Below are 16,216 nucleotides of genomic sequence, written 5' to 3'. Positions count from 1 at the left end.
AACACAGCAGCAGCTTGCCTGCAGTCAGCAGCATATGTTGTTTTCTGCTTTTAGGCAATGCTATATTCATCGGTGAGAGAAAAGGTTTGGGGTGGAATAAAATGGTGGAAGAAAGTGTTTGCATATTTCATTTCTCCCCACTGAGGGCCTTTAATGTAGCTCTGCGTAATAGGAAGAGGCAGAGCTTCAGATTTGGTGCTGTATACAGTGGAAGTGAAACATGAAGAAGTGCTAGCGAATCTGGTGCATTACTGAAAAGCACATTTATACAATGACTGAAACACAGTGGGGATTAAAACAGACAATACTGCTGACTTACAGTTATGTCATCAGGAGCTGTTTTAAATTCTTTTGTCTTCGCTGGGCAGAGCTGTGCGCGCGTGTGTGTGTGTGTGTATGTGTGTGTGTGTCTGACCTAATGAGTTCAGAACAATTTGAGAGTTTTGCAGCAGCTGTCACACACAGCAGATCACCAATGGCATGTTTCCTCCCCTCTAAGCCAAGCCCAGCTGCCTTCTGCCAGATGAGTTTTGTTCACAAGGCGGATAAAACAGGAAGATAAAGAGGGAAGAGGAAGAGGAGGGAGGAACTGAGGAGGAGGAGGGGGTTGCTGGGGCTCCGAGCTACAGCTCTGTATTGGCCGTTTGAATGAGAGGGGTTGGTCTTTCTCCATCTCTCTCACCACCTCCACTGAGGAGCAGAGAGTGAGCAGCACACACACACACACACACACACACACATACACACATAGACACAGCCAGAGGCTGAAAGAACCATGTCAGGACATGGGACGGACCAGGACTCGAGGTGCACACACACATACCTTCCAGGACAGTGAGGAACCAGCAGGATGAAGACGGTGGCTGAAGACATCAGAGCGGGACAGGCTGAGGGGTGGGTGATGAAGACGGAGAGACAGACAGACAAAGATGTGTGACTGAGCTGCTGTCAGAGAAGTTTGAAGGAGTGCTGCTCTCATGGCGGGACCGACCCCACAGGAGCCCTTGAAGGTGATGTTTACAGCCCTCAGCTACAAATCTGTTTCATGTTATATTATTCCCACTGTGTGTGGTGGTAGGATTTCAGTGCATGTTTCCCTGAGGCTTTTCTTGCTGGCTACCTTTACATTATTCATTCATTCATTTGGATCACTCAATTATCTGATTAAAAAACAGATGTGTGAAATAAACAGTTAGGGCTGCGACTAACAGTTTCATTATTAATCAGTTTAGCAATTACTTCATCAAATAATCGTTTAAACAGTCTGTAAAATGTTAGAAAATTATCTGTCAATGCAATCTTCAGATTCCTTATAGATACATAGATATAGATGTTTAAGTTACTATGATATGAAACAGAGAAAAGATGACCACACATTATCAAAATTATCTGAAATTCATTTTCTATCAATTGATCTAGTCCAAGAATGTAGGTTTTGTTTCAATGTCACATATGTAACGAGGGGTTTGTGGGTCCAATGTCTGAAAATTTTGGCTGTTAAAAACACTTAATTTCTTGCATTTTGGCAAATTTCTATGCATTTTATGCATCAGTTTATGCTTTAAAAGACGTTATCTTTGTCAAAATAAAAGTCTAAGTTTATGTTTTTATTGGAGGGGGACAAATGTACATGTTCTAAATATGACACGTCTCATGCATCCCTCCAGAAATCTGTGCCTATTAAATGTTAAAAATAGTGAAAAAAATATATGATTGCAATTTCCCAGACCCTAAGGGGACAACTTCAAATTGCTTGTTTTGTCCAAACAACATTACAAAACCCAGACACATTCAATCTACCATGATATAGAACAGAAAACAGAAGCTGGAACCAGCTAATATTCTGCATTTGGCTTGATAAATGACTTAAACGATTCAATTTATTATCAAAATTGATGCCAATTAATGTTCAGTTAATCAGTTACTCTATAAAATGTCACAAAATAGTAAAAGTTTTGACCATCCCAATTTCCCAAAGACCAAAAGGACGTCTTTAAATTTAGTTTTGTATGATAAATGATAATTTCCTGTTCTTTATCAGTTGACTTCTTTGAACCTAATAATCTCATTACAGGCAATAGTTTGTGATCACTGCTCCCATTTTTGAATTTGCCTCTGTGGAGCACAGTCCATTGATCTCTCTTGTTATATTTACTGTGATATTTTAATTGTGTCTGTTGTTGTTTTATTGCACCGGCTGTATCTATGCTTTAATATCTTGTATTGAGCTGTCGCTTCTGCTGCAGGTCGTCATTGTGAAATGGGAATTGGTTCTCAATTGACTTATCTGGTTAATAAAGGTACAACATAAAAATATCAGTTCATTGTGTCAGCTCTAAACTCAGTGCCAGTTATGTAAGGTTATTTAGACTGCTCTGAAATCAGCTGCAGAAATCTGCTGTGTGTGTATCCACTGTGTTATTATGTGCTTGACGTGAAGGAAATATTGTATCTCCCTGCACCAGCTGTAAGTCGACTGACCTGTCTCACTCTGTCAGTACCATTCTGTATCATGAGGCTTTATTTCCTAGCAGCCATGTACACATCCACAAATCAAGCATGGTCCTTGACTCTGATAAATGTGTTGAGGAGCTCAGTGGTCTCAGTGGACAGCGGAGAGAGTGTGAGGTGCATCCAGCTGGCACCAGTCTTTCAGCCTCATCGCCTGAGACAGTCAGTGGCGAGAGGAGTGGGAAATGAAGTTGACAAACACCCTCTGACCCCCGTCTTCTCCCTGACTTGAATTGTGTTTTTCTTTTGTTTAATAGTCAGATTCTATTAAAAAAAAATGTAGCTGGAAGTCATCTTTTTGAGAAGGACTACTGCTCACACTCCCAAACTAATCAGCGAGATACAATTCATTTGATTGATCGAACACAACAAAAGAGAATATGTAATGTGATGTGATGACAGCTCACAAACCGACACAGCCAAACAGGGCAGGGAATGAGATGGTGAAAATCTGTAGTCGTAAGCAAAACAGAAGTGCCTAACTGCACTTTTAAAACAGTGGAAATCAAGACTCCCCAGGCTGGATCAGGGCAATAAGGCTGCTGGTTCATAACCATGACCCCACTGACTGTCACTCCATCCTTATTATATAGGCTAGCATATACTGCACACACATACATGCACACTAATATAGCCTTTATATTGCTTGTCAGAAATGCGTCACTGAGCCTACCCATGCTGGCACAGAGGTCATAAAATCCCTTTCAGCTGGGGACTCACTTCAACAACAAAGCAGACAGTGAGCTATACAGAAAAGCATAAAGCAGAGTTTCCAATATTCCGTATAGCTGGGCTTTAGTGTGTATCAATTTTCCTTTAGCTGGAGAGCGTTCCACTTCGCTTGTCCTCTGCCCTGTGGCATAAAGTGGGATTTGTGAAGCTGGGGGTGGGGGGTGTGATCTAGAACTCTGAATTCCTCTGCAGCCTGTTTGTCAAATCAAAAGTTTCCACAGTCAGAAGACAACATACAGTTGTTGTTGTATCGATCCTGAGTTTAAACCTCTGATCAATTCTATTGAATGAGGACATTAGCATTTAATGGCTGATAATTTCCCTTCTGTACACCACCCAAAACTGACTGCCACCTCGATGTCTTCACTGCGAGTTGCTCACTTGCAGTATAACAACAGGAGAGTTGAGCTCTACAGAGCTGCAGATAATGTATATTTCACAGTATCATTAATGAATGAATTAAGTCTGAGATCTGTGTGTCTAACTTCCAGACCCAGCAGAAGTGCATCGCCATCTTTGCCCTGCTTTGCTGCTTTGCTGTGCTGGTGGCGCTGATCTTCTCATCTGTGAACATTTGGGGGGACGATGAGGACGGTATCACAGAGGAAAACTGTAGCAGGGACTGCCGGTAAGATGCTCTGCAAGTGTGACAGAGCAAGACAAAAAAAAGGTTTGCAGTTCACCTCTAGGTTTAGGGTGTTTCAATTCTTGCTGGAATAGAGGTTTAGGGCAACATGGCCTGCCAAACTGAGGTTTGTCAGAGGCACACTTCAAACTGAGTGTCAGGAGAAATCATCGGCAAGATGGCTGCACACGCAACCAAAAGATTAAAAAGATTTAAAAATGACAATAACCATCATATTATCTTAGTTTAATGTTGTTTCAATGCATTATGCTCATTTTCTTTCTAATAGCAAAACAAAAAAATCGCTAGTAAGCTGGTATGCCGACGTCTTAGTTGCTAACTAGCTAGCTAATGTTACGTTTTTATTGCTGATTTGTGCATCATCACAGTCCTGCATTTGGACACATTTCCATGTTGCATTCTCCCACATTGATGGCATATGATGCCCGAATTTTAACTTAAGTCCAACAGCGAAGTTGCTGCACTTTCTACCACTTCTCTAATATCGGCGACTTGCAGGGATGCTAATGCTAGCCTACTGCTAGCCTGGTAATGCAGCAGTGTTCTTTTTTATTCAACATGTTTGATCGATTGATAGCGTGATGCTTTAGATGTGAACAAATCATTGATGTCCATGCTTTTCTATATTTATCAGATAAATGGTAAATGTCATTGTGATAATACCAACTACTGCGATAGTCACATCTGTTTACATAAACGCCATTGATGACCACTGTTGACGTATCAGGATCTTGAAGGGTTGTCCCATTTCATAGGGGAAGATTTCAACCACTACCTCTTGTAAATCTGTAACGAGGGGTAAAAATAAGAAGTTAGACGAGACTCATAACAATGATTTGTCATTGTTCTCCAGGCAGTAACTCATCATTATCTACTCGGGGCTAAATTATTCTCAATTCAGAGATACTGAGAAACAACTCAGTATTATCAGGTTGGTCCTGATTTGGTCCTCACTGGCTCTGTTGGTAACTAAGGATTTTGTGCACCTTATTGTACTTAAGTGTTGTTTCTTATACAAAATAGTGTTATATTTGTTCACATTGTTAAAAGTCAAGTCAAGTTTTTTTATTGTCTTCTTTATTTCACAAGTTCTCACTGTGTTGAAACCTGGTGCCTACATTCCCCACAATGCAACGTGATTGCCAACACTTTGGTCAGAGATTCAGCAAGTAGTGACTATTGTGGCTTCAAGAAGGGTTGAGGAGCGGGCTGAAGAGGTCTAGTAACTCCATCTAACTCCAATTTTCCGATTTCTTTCCTGTCAAACTTGCAGTCTTTAGTCCAACATTGACTCAAGTGACATCACTTAAGGCAATTTACTAGAATTGTTTGGTTTCTGCTCAAGAAACAAAAGGCTTTACACGTATGCTATAGTACTTCTGATTAAGCGTAAACAGACATTGTTGAGTTCGACTTTAAGGCTCTAAAAAAATCATGTGTTATTTTCAGCATTGCGCTGGTGGAGAATATTCCAGACGACCTCTCTCTCCCCATGGATGGCGGACTGCACCTCCCTCTCTCTGTTGGCTTTCATACATTGTTGGACCAGGCAAAGCACTCAGTTGAGGTGGTGTCACCTGTCTGGAACTTAAACCCCTGGGACCAGGAAACAACGCCAAGCACTGCCAAACAGGTACAAAGTCAGCCAGTCTGTATATATCCCAGAATTCCTGCAGAGCATGAACCCACTACATTTCCCTCGTGTCCTGTAAGAGAAATGCAATTATTTTCTAGTACATCTGCATGTAGTCTTTTAATGAGGTTAGTCCTGCTGAGATGTGAGTATGGTCCTTTTAAGAGACATCCGGAAATGCTGCTCAGATATTACACACTAACACAAAACATCACTCTCTTCCTCAGGGTCAGCTGTTGTTCCAGAGACTGCTCAGCCTGAAATCTCGTGGGGTTAAACTGAAGATTGCCAGCAGTCTAACTAACTCCGCCGAACTGAAGACCTTGGCAGCGCACAGTGAGTGGCTGTCATATTTTCATTTTATAAAAGCAATTTAGTATGCCACTGTAGCCTTTCCAGAATGAAGATTTATAGCTCCTAACAACTCAGCTGACAACATTTTCAGTGCACAGACCAGTTTTTAAAAGAAGATTCATGTGTATTCTGTGATAATTTTAGTACGTTTTTTAGTTGACAGACTCATTTACACTGCACGGCCCCCCTCCAGCAGCTCCACAGCACGGGTCATACAACCTTCATGCCTGCCAAACCTCACAACGAAGGTCAAAAAATCATGAATGTGCAAATGTACCTCGCTGGTTTCCTTTCATAGCCTCTCAGGCCACCTGCCTGCTTTGCCCACGTCTATCAGTCAGTCCAAGGCCATTGGCACATTTCCACAGTTCTCTCCATCCTATTCTTTCAAACTTTTCACACTCTGTCTGTCTCTCTGTCTCACGTTGTCTAGACGCAGAGGTTCATTTTGTTAACATGACAGCATTTACCAGAGGAGGACTACATTCCTCATTCTGGATAGTGGATCGGAGGCACATTTACATCGGGAGCGCCGACATGGATTGGAGGTCACTCTCCAAGGTAACAACAAACATCGACAACATGAGCGTGCAGAGTACAAATCAGACCAGAGGATAAATGAGCCTCTGCAGTCAGGTGTGGTCTGCAGTTCTTTCCTGGCCTCAGTAGATATTAGTCTCTCAGAAATAAAAGCTGGATAAATGTAATTAAATGATAACATTTGTACACCACAGGGAATTAAAACATAATACAGAGTCTGGATTAGTTCCACTCTACACCTGTACCTTTTTATGCAATTACTCCAGCAGCTCTAAATAGGCATCAGAGATGATTTAGGATTGCTGTCTGAGGCGGGCCAGAAAGACAAGTGGCATTTCATTTTGCATTTAGTATGTAATTCACCATAGAGGAGGAACCAGGGAGCATTAGCATACTACTACTTGAAGTGATTACCTGGCACTTTTCATGCTTCAACGCCGGCTGGAGGTAGAACTACTGTTCGATGTAATTAACTCAGGAGCCAGAGGGAAGGGGCACATATATGAATGTGTGTGTGGTGTGAACACAAAGACACACACACAAGTCATAGAGGGGCTGGTTAGAAGAGAGACAAAAAGAGAGCAAGTCAGAAATTCACTCTGCATGTTAGCAGAATAGTCTGAAACATCTGTGCGCTTCTTTCTGGGTCAGTCACCAAAACCGAATAACAACAAAACAAATTTCTGCTGTGAAAGTGATGACCAGGCAAGAATATATTTAAAACAACTGCCTCTTGTTTGCTTTTCATTTTTGCTGTTTTTAGCCATGCTTTGGTCCACAAGAAAACCTAAACAACAACTGCATAGATTGCCATTAAAGGGGAACTACGCCTGTTTTCAAAATTCATATCTGCTTATCCTGTGGTCGTCAATCCAAAAATATTAGCAAACATGAACAAATCTCTCCCAAATCCAAAAAGTAGTGTGAAAACTGTGATAGGGTATAAAGTCTGGAGCTGATCCATAGACAATGAATCAGAAAGATGTTCTAAATGACATTGAGAGCAGCCAGGGGAATGCTCTGAGTATATGGGCACATTTTCTGTTTCAGAGCTGAGAACAGGACAATAGAATACAGCTCATTTGGGTATAAAAAAGACACAAAATCAGGCTCCCATTTATTGTCAGTGGAGCAGCTCCAGACTTTATATCCTATGACTTCACAAGTTTGAGACTTACTTCAGTGGTATCTGACCTTAAAGGACAACTTCGGTATTTTTCAACCTGGGCCCTATTTCCCCATGTGTATCTGTGCGTATGATTCATGGGTACAACTCGTTCTAAAATTGGTTCTGTATTGAGGGAGGCGGATGCAGCTGGAGCCGCGAAACGAGCTAAAACGGTAACGGGGGCAAATGCGTCCCGTATAAGTTTGCGCATTAAAAGTGCTTTTTTTTGCCACTGACCGGTTCAGATCGCCAGTGCTATGAGTGGAGTCAGCTGTCAGTCAGTGTTGGAGGGCTGCCCCGCTGGGTACTGTAAGTGAGTATGTGTGTATGAAGTGTGTGTTTTTTCGCCACTGACCGGTTCAGATCGCCAGTGCTATCTCTGTAAATAGCATGCTAACTTAGCCTTTCCCATACCTCTGGGCTGTGTGATGTCACAAGCTTTGCTCCACTGTGTCTGTAGCTCTCTCTACTCGTGGGACAGCCGTTTTCTTAAGGAAGAGGTGTTTCGGGATTGGATGTCTTCTCTTCTTCGGCTAGCAGTAGTCATCTTGGGAGAAGTGAGCACTGCAGACCCGATGGTCTTCAAGACGCAGTGTCTGGACAGGAGTGTTAGCATCCATTTGTAGCACAACTAGCTACAACTTCAGCATCTCGCCGACAAAGGCAGCCTATGAAAGCTGTACGGGGTGTTGCGCAACATCCTGTTCTTGCGTTCGGGATTTGTTTATTTGAGCACTCCAAAAACTCCGGTAACACTCCAGGGGGTAGCACGTAAAAGACTCCGTCCTCTGACTCTTCTAGCGTAACACACACACTTCATACACACATACTCACTTACAGTACCCAGCGGGGCAGCCCTCCCCCTCTCTGCTCCAACACTGACTGACAGCTGACTCCACTCATAGCACTCATAGCACTGGCGATCTGAACCCGTCAGTGGCGAAAAAAAAGCACTTTTAATGCGCAAACTTATATGGGATGCATTTGCCGTTTTAGCTTGTTTCATGGCTCCCGGTTGCATCCGCCTCCCTCAATATTGAACCAATTTTAGAACGAGTTGTACCCATGAATCATACGCACAGATACACATGGGGAAATAGGGCCCAGGTTGAAAAATACTGAAGTTGTCCTTTAAGAGAGAGTAGCACATGTTCACAAATATTGTGTAAAATTGTACTTTCTGAGACCATTTAAAAAATATAATGGAATTCTTAATTTAGGTGGCGCTCCCCTTTAAATCTTTAGTACATATGCCCATTCTGCCCAGAGGATGAATCCTACTGACTTTAGTAACCCTATGACTTTTCCTTTTCCAAATATCAACCTCCATGACGAGGTTGATATTTGTGGTTTTGGGTGAATAAATCGAGAACTATTGGATGGATTGTCATTAAATTTGGTACACATATTACAACCCCCCTCAGGATGATTTGTAAACACTATAATTATTCATTACCTTTCAAAATTTCAGTTTGTCAAACACTTTAGTTTACGACCAAATACCTGCAAAACTAACAACATTCCCATCGGCCTCAGCTGTTGTGTTAATTAGCAAATGATGACATGCTAAAACACAGTGGGGAAGTTTTGATAGGGGTGGCCACGTGGAGCCACTGACAGTCCTGAGGTGGAGCACCAAAACCAAAAGCCATAACTGAATTTCAAGAACTCTACCATGCTGCTGAAGTATATAGGCTAGTTAAAAACTGTCAATTTGAGAAACAAGGAATAACATACAGATTTGGTTTAATTTCCTATTTTACAGTTTATGTTACTAAGTATCTGATGTTCATAGACTAATACCAATACAGTTAGCATTTTGAGTTATACATGTTAGGTAATTCATTGTTCCTGAAACAGGCTCAGTGTCCTTTTCCTTAAAAAAATAATTCAATTATAAGGAATATATTCAGATTCTCCCTCTACAACTTATCTTGTGGCAGCTGCATGCAAATCAAGTGCCCCACAGAGCAGCCTCCACATTTCCCTGATCTGTCTACATGGACAACAAGGTAACAATAGTGTCTGCCCTATGCCTCGGCATCGGTTGTCACTGTTGTGAAAGTCTAATATAGGCAGTAACCCACCATTAAGATTAACAACAAGTAAGCTAGTCTGGCATAAAACCACACTGTCTACCTCCTACCCTCTGACAGATTTGGGTTCACCAGCTGCCAGAAAAAGTGTTTAAGAGATGCCCCTTTTTTCCACTTGAGCACCTGCCCTGCAAAATGTCTGTGCGCGACACTGTCTTGAAGAGAGAGTTCAAGAGAGCCCTCTGAAATGGCCATGCCAGTTGATCCCTCGCCAAAATGTAGCCTAAATTTGGCTTTCCTGAAAGCTATGTTGCCATAGTATCAATGGATGCCTTAGGTTGTCTAGTGTCACCTTTGAGCTAACTTAAAAAATGAATATGCCACCGCAGGGGGGACTGCTAATGTCCCCAACTACAATATGCAATATTTAGTATGTTTACCATACATGGTTAATATCATACCTCATAAACATGTTAGCATTGTCATCGTAGGCATGTTTGCATCAATAACCATTGTGTCCCAGCCTCATGGAGCTGTTAGCATAGTTGTAGAGACTTGAGAGAAAAAACCCTGATCCTATTATAATCTCATAATAGGATCAATTACTGCCATTAGATTATCAAATCCTCTCACAGAGTGTTATTATTCTCTAAAATCCACATCACTGTTGCCTTTTAAAAAAGTCTACTTCCTCTCTCACTGCTTCATCATGTCTATCCAGCAAACACACCTTCACTCAGACTGCAGCTCTTTCTGCTGCATCACCTCTTACTTTGTGCTCCTCTCTGACTCCCCACAGAGGAAAGAACTGGGGGTGGTGGTGTACAACTGCAGCTGTCTGGCTCTGGACCTCCACCGAATCTTTTCATTTTACTGGCAGCTCCATGAGAGGGACTACATCCCCTCCATCTGGTCGAAGAGAGTTACAGCCCTCTACGGGAGGCACGACGCCCTGGAGCTACAACTCAATGCCACCAAGGCCACTGCTTATGTGTCTGTGAGGAACCGCTTTGTGTCCAGTATTTACTGCATGTTACACATTAACTGACGCTACACAAAACGCACAAACCACAGGTTGTGTCTGTAATGAATTCTTAGGCTGGTTTATATTCCTCTTAAGGCACCAATTTCCTGACTCTGGACTAGATGTTGAATGTCTTTATAAAAGTTTCATTACCAACTAATAACAGACACACGCAGGGGGTGATTAATCATGGTAATATCATGCCGAGGAGCATCTTGGGTCTGAATATCTCAGTACCTCAGCCTAATTTGACAGTAATGAATCTTCTTACCCTCTAAGCGACAAGATGCTTATCAGTTGCATTTAGGACATTTATCATCCTATAGGAACTAATGGAGCCATGCTGTCACAAGCTGCCGGCAGCTCCATCCCGCTCTGGTTCTCCTTCTAGTGATGATACATGGTGGGAGAAATGTGCCTTATTGTTTTTCTTGCCCTTTACTTTGTCAAAGTGTTACCCTGAATCTGTCAGACATTTTTTGAAAATTATAAGCCCTAATTATTATGTCCTTATCAGTGTAACATTCTCAGTGGGGTGTAAATTGAAAGATCTAAATCATGTTTGTGCCCACCTTTCAGTCCTTTGATTTTCATAGTCTTTATTAAATTTTGGGCACAGACTTATCTGAGTGATGTATCCTCTCTGCAGACCTCGCCTGAACTCTTCTGCGCTAAAGATCGCACCAGAGATGTAGATGCCATCTATCAAGTCATCCAAAGTGCAAAGACATTTATCTTTATATCTGTGACGGACTACCTCCCTCTGGTGAGCAGGAGTTTCAGAGGAACCTCGGTCACAAGGTACGTCAGGACTCTGTTACAGGGGAGACAGGGGTCAGTTGGTATGCAGCTTTTCTGGTTCTTTGAATGTGATGGAAACAAAAAATGAAGCATCAAAATGTTTCATTTCTTGACCTGCACACATCTATTATGTTGAAACATCTGAAATTACTCGCTTTTTTGTTGAGGGTAACATTTCAGTTTTATAGTGTCGAAAGTAAAAAAGTGGTCTATGGACTTTCATAAAAATGTTAAACAGAGATATTGGACACGTGTTACTCCTAGTTAATACACACATATGAATTTGCTACATCTTGATATAAGATCTGAAAGTCTGTGATGAGTGATGGTAGCTGCTTAACATAATTTCATCAAACAGCTGGGTCAAATGTGAGCGGAGGTTTTGGCACACTGATATAGGGACTATATTGTAACAGCAGCCCAACAGTTGTAGACTAAAAATACTTTGAAGGATTAGAAACAATGTTTATATTGTTTTATTGTTCTTTTGAATGGTAAATGGAAAAGGTAATTAGACATTCCTACTGATTAATTGCTTAAAATTATATTAGATGTCTTTGTTTTCTGGTCAAGGAAACTATAATATTTACAGTTTCCTTCTTTCTGGTTCTTTTTTAAAAAAAAGTATATGTAGAAATCAACAAATTCTCACTCCGACCTTGTAACATATTGACGTTTGGTCATGGACTTTCCACGTCCAGATACAACTTGCAAGGTACCCTGGGTACGTTGGTTGTTGACATTCTGGGACGCTGTGTTTAGTTATGCCTGTTACATGCATCGTCTTCATACCCATCCATTTTCACAAGAAGTTTACCGTTTACTAACAGTCTCTTTCAAAACAAAAGCACTAAGTCAGTACGACACCGGGAATTAATGTTTATTTTCCTCCAACAGCTAACGCACCTGGTTGGGTTTTTGCAACAAAAAAAAGGTTGGGTTTAGGCAACAAACACGTGTTTGGGTTTAGCAAAAAAGAACAGGGTTTGGCTTTAGAATCTTACGGGACACAAAAACGGCTCTTCTGGGTGAAAGTCTGTGTTTGTTGGACCAATCCACCACCTCTCCCACCTGCCCCAGTCGGACTTTGGCCGTCTTAACTTTGGTACTTGTCCCGCTGCGTTTCCCCCTGACGCTGCCGAGTGCAGTTGAATTAAAACGACGACCGTCCGTGTATCATGCCAACGTTAAAGGACAGCTTTTTTGTCAGTGTCTGACGCCGCAAGTCACTGCCCAAGCGCCAGATTTTGATGACTTCGGAGTGAGTTCGGGTTGTAGAAATTGTTTCTATTGGTTGCTTCAGTTTTTGTAAACATAGCATATTAACAGGTTGATAACCAACCTCATGATGGGGCTGGTTGGCACAAATGCACAAAATCACTTAAATCACAAATAACTTAATTTTAGAAAACATTTGTGTACATCAAAACATGTTTATTTATAACTAAGGCCTTAAACTTTAATTTCCAGATGGTTAGAATATTCTAACATAAATTATCCCAGAGAAGTATTGCAGAGAAAAGCGGGCCAACCAACCCCAATCTCCCCTATCTATGTTCCTAGGAGCTTTTCCATTCAAACATAATTTCTTGTGACAGGTACATCAAATCTTTCAGTATCTTAACTTAGAGAAATATCGTATGTGTTTCATTGCCTTTGAATTGTATAACAGTGTCTAAATACAATGGCTGCGTCAACAGGTACTGGTCACCTATAGATGAGATGATCAGAGAGGCTGTGGTACTGAGAGGAGTCAGAGTGCGCCTGCTGATAAGCTTCTGGAAGAAGACTCACCCTCTTACCTTTAACTTTGTCACCTCCCTCCAGTCTCTCTGCATGCAGCTGCACAACTGCTCTTTGGAGGTGGTGCGTGAATTAACACAAGCTCCAAATATTTACTTTAGTATATGTACTTTAGTGTTTGCAATGAACTTCTGCACATAACTCGTGATTTATTATGCAAATGTTACATTGAAAATGGGTGTGGTATTTTTACATATTGATTTTTTATTTTTTTTTTATTTTTTTTGCAGAGGTTTTTTAGTCACAAAGAGCAAGGGGATGATATTCAACATGGGCTCAACCACAACAAGTACATGGTGACCGACAACGCTGTCTACATTGGTAGGCAATGTGCAACGTGTTTGCACCCCATTCAATTTACATGTAATTCTTTGTCAGTTTTATTTGCATGTGCACATTTTCAAGATATTTCAGGACATCTTGATTTCATATTGAGTGCTGTATTGAAAACATTGCATAGAATTTTTCTTTAAAGAAATAGTGATGTTTTGGGTAATACAGGATTATTATCTTTCTCGTCAAAACTCAAAAGATCAATGCCTCTCTTATTTTCCGAAATTTAAACTATCACATTAAAACATTTTCTCACTCACACTCAAACACTGAGACAAACAGGCACTAAACTGTGTAGAGATTTGCACAGATTATGATGAAAAGCACAGTACTGGATCTCAATGTCATTTTTCTTTTGAGATAATACCTGTTACAGAGATAATATCTGAGGCTTGCTGTTTGTCCACAGGTAACCATGACTGGGTCGGGAGTGACTTTGCCATCAATACAGGAGTTGGGCTGGTGATCAGGATGAAAGATAGTCTTAAAGACGGGGGAGTGACAATCCTGGAGCACGTCAAGGTTGCTTTTGAGAGAGACTGGCGGTCACGTTATGCTAAGAGCCTGCAAGGAAACAAAGATCAACAGGGCAAATACAGACACCTGCAACAAGCAAAAATCCACCTGGATTCTAAGGAGGAAAACGAGTGGAAAAACCCTTTATCTTTATAAGCACAGAATGTCTTTCTATAGCCTAACGCCTCTGAATACTCTAGATTTTACAGTATGCGAATGTGACTTAACCTAACTTTAATTACAGTCAGCAAAGACAATGTTGAGATAATAATCTGACTCATTACAGTTGCAAGTGACAGTGTCAGTATCTAACTACTTAATCAAACGTTGACTGTTATATGAGCATGCTATGCTGCATGAATATTGAAAGCAATATTCAGACTCAAACTATATACTGGGACAAGCAATATGCCGATTATAAAATCAATATGCTCTATATGAAACTTATTTAAATCCATAAACACATCTCATCAAACTCACCAAAACAAATCACATTTAGTATTTAAATAACGATGCTCTATTTTTGTTGACAGTTCTCACTTGTATTTTATAAACTTTTTAATACATTTTTTGCCTAGTGTTTTATGCTGTATTTTCCTCAATAGTGATGAATTCAGTTTCTTGAATGCACAAGCTCATGCAGTAGTTTGACAGATGTAACGACAGCTGTTCATCATCTCATTGAAAATGTTCATCTGATCTTATTAAAAAGGACCTTTTTCCTATTTGTTGTTGTGTTTATTGCAGCATCACCTCTCTGGGAAGCACAGAGTGGCCGAGATTTATACACAAATTAATTCCAGCAGAACAAGGTCAGGTGCTTCTCGACAGACAATACCAAGACTTTCTTGGCTGTGTTTTTCACTTTACAGAATTTAATTAGCACTGACTAATGCAGAGGTACCTCACCATAGCTCATATTTTCCTTTTATCAGAGCCACTAACAAGCTGTAAGTTGGTTACCAGTGTGCGTCTTTTGAGGTCATGCAAATGCAGAGTGAAATAAGCATAGAATGGAGACAGAAGGAGGCCTCAGGATTGGATTTAAATGAAGTCCTCCACAGTTTTAAAGTAATTAGAATAAAATAGATGCATGTATGCAAACAGGCATATCTAATGAGGTCAGTGTGTTTTCTACAGTCCTCTGAAATTGCACCTACAGCACATTTAAGATATTGCATTATTACAAAGCTAGAGTCACCTGCCGGTAAAACAGAGATATGCAAGTAAGTCCAGGAAATTACTCTGTTACACTAGAAATAGTCCAAAACATGCATTCAGTTTAATTTAAAGTTTGTCTGATACTTAATCTGTGCTCTGTAATAAACTCAGGCAGACTGCATGAACCACATTTGGCCACTGGTGGGCAGACAAACTCAAACAAGTGTAGTGTGATGGCAAACTGTGGGCTTCACACTGCCAACACACACACACAATTATCATCAGCCAAAGTCCAGTATTCTAATCAACACGTCAAATGTAATTGGACTTATTTATATGTCACATAACAGTGCAAACTATTGATTCATCTGTTAAAACAATTGGACTTTATAATCTTCTGCTTATTTGGCTGTTGCCTGAGGGAAAATATCTGTTGTCTGACATTTAGATTTTATGAAGACTCAAAATTTGAAAATCTTATAGAATGAAAATTAAAATATGTTGTTATGTTAAAATTTAAACTAAACAGACCAACTTTTGTACACATTACACACTTGGTGGTGATTAATGTAGCAATCTCGAGCGACAGCAGCATCAAGAAAAAGGAACACAAGAAAAAATACTCGAAAAAATACCAAGGGCTGAAAGAGGAGTTAGAAAAGATGTGGGGAGTAAAAACAACAGTTGTGCCAGTGGTAATCGGAGCACTCAGGGCTGTGATGCCCAAACTGGGAGAGTGGCTCCAGCAGCTGAGGTGTCTGTCCAGAAGAGTGCAGTCCTAGGAACAGCTAAGATACTGCTCAGAACCTTCAAACTCCCAGAAAGACACACCACACACCCTTGCTTGAGGAATCTTGAGGAAGACCCATGGGGCCCATCCCATGTAACACCCATCTGTATAATGCAATACACTTAACTGAATGAATTTATTTTAACAATTGATCAAACTAATTTTGAA

At 40.8% G+C, this 16,216-nt stretch overlaps 1 protein-coding gene across 1 annotated transcript; it reads left to right on the top strand.

The window, feature by feature from the left end:
- The first annotated feature begins 725 nt into the window (after positions 1-725).
- On the top strand, positions 726-14,784 carry pld5 (phospholipase D family, member 5). Its single transcript, XM_050044363.1, has 10 exons — positions 726-1,010; positions 3,735-3,871; positions 5,339-5,522; positions 5,750-5,858; positions 6,310-6,437; positions 10,420-10,617; positions 11,294-11,445; positions 13,146-13,311; positions 13,479-13,569; positions 13,991-14,784. The coding sequence occupies exons 1-10, from the start codon at positions 978-980 to the stop codon at positions 14,251-14,253; spliced, it is 1,461 nt and encodes a 486-aa protein (XP_049900320.1). The 5' UTR covers positions 726-977; the 3' UTR covers positions 14,254-14,784.
- Positions 14,785-16,216: the final 1,432 nt, after the last annotated feature.

This window comes from Epinephelus moara, chromosome 5 (assembly GCF_006386435.1).
Source record: "Epinephelus moara isolate mb chromosome 5, YSFRI_EMoa_1.0, whole genome shotgun sequence".
Taxonomy (NCBI): domain Eukaryota; kingdom Metazoa; phylum Chordata; class Actinopteri; order Perciformes; family Serranidae; genus Epinephelus; species Epinephelus moara.
Note: the sequence above shows the minus strand (reverse complement) of the source record. Positions and strands in the feature narration are given on the sequence as shown.

What these genes read in the sequence shown, in the direction of transcription:
- pld5 (XM_050044363.1), top strand. Translation starts at nt 978, where the DNA reads ATGGCGGGACCGACCCCACAGGAGCCCTTGAAG. An exon ending in CCCCACAGGAGCCCTTGAAG is followed by an intron (nt 1,011 to 3,734) that starts GTGATGTTTACA and finishes TCTAACTTCCAG; the next exon opens with ACCCAGCAGAAGTGCATCGC. An exon ending in ACAACTGCTCTTTGGAGGTG is followed by an intron (nt 13,312 to 13,478) that starts GTGCGTGAATTA and finishes TTTTTTTTGCAG; the next exon opens with AGGTTTTTTAGTCACAAAGA.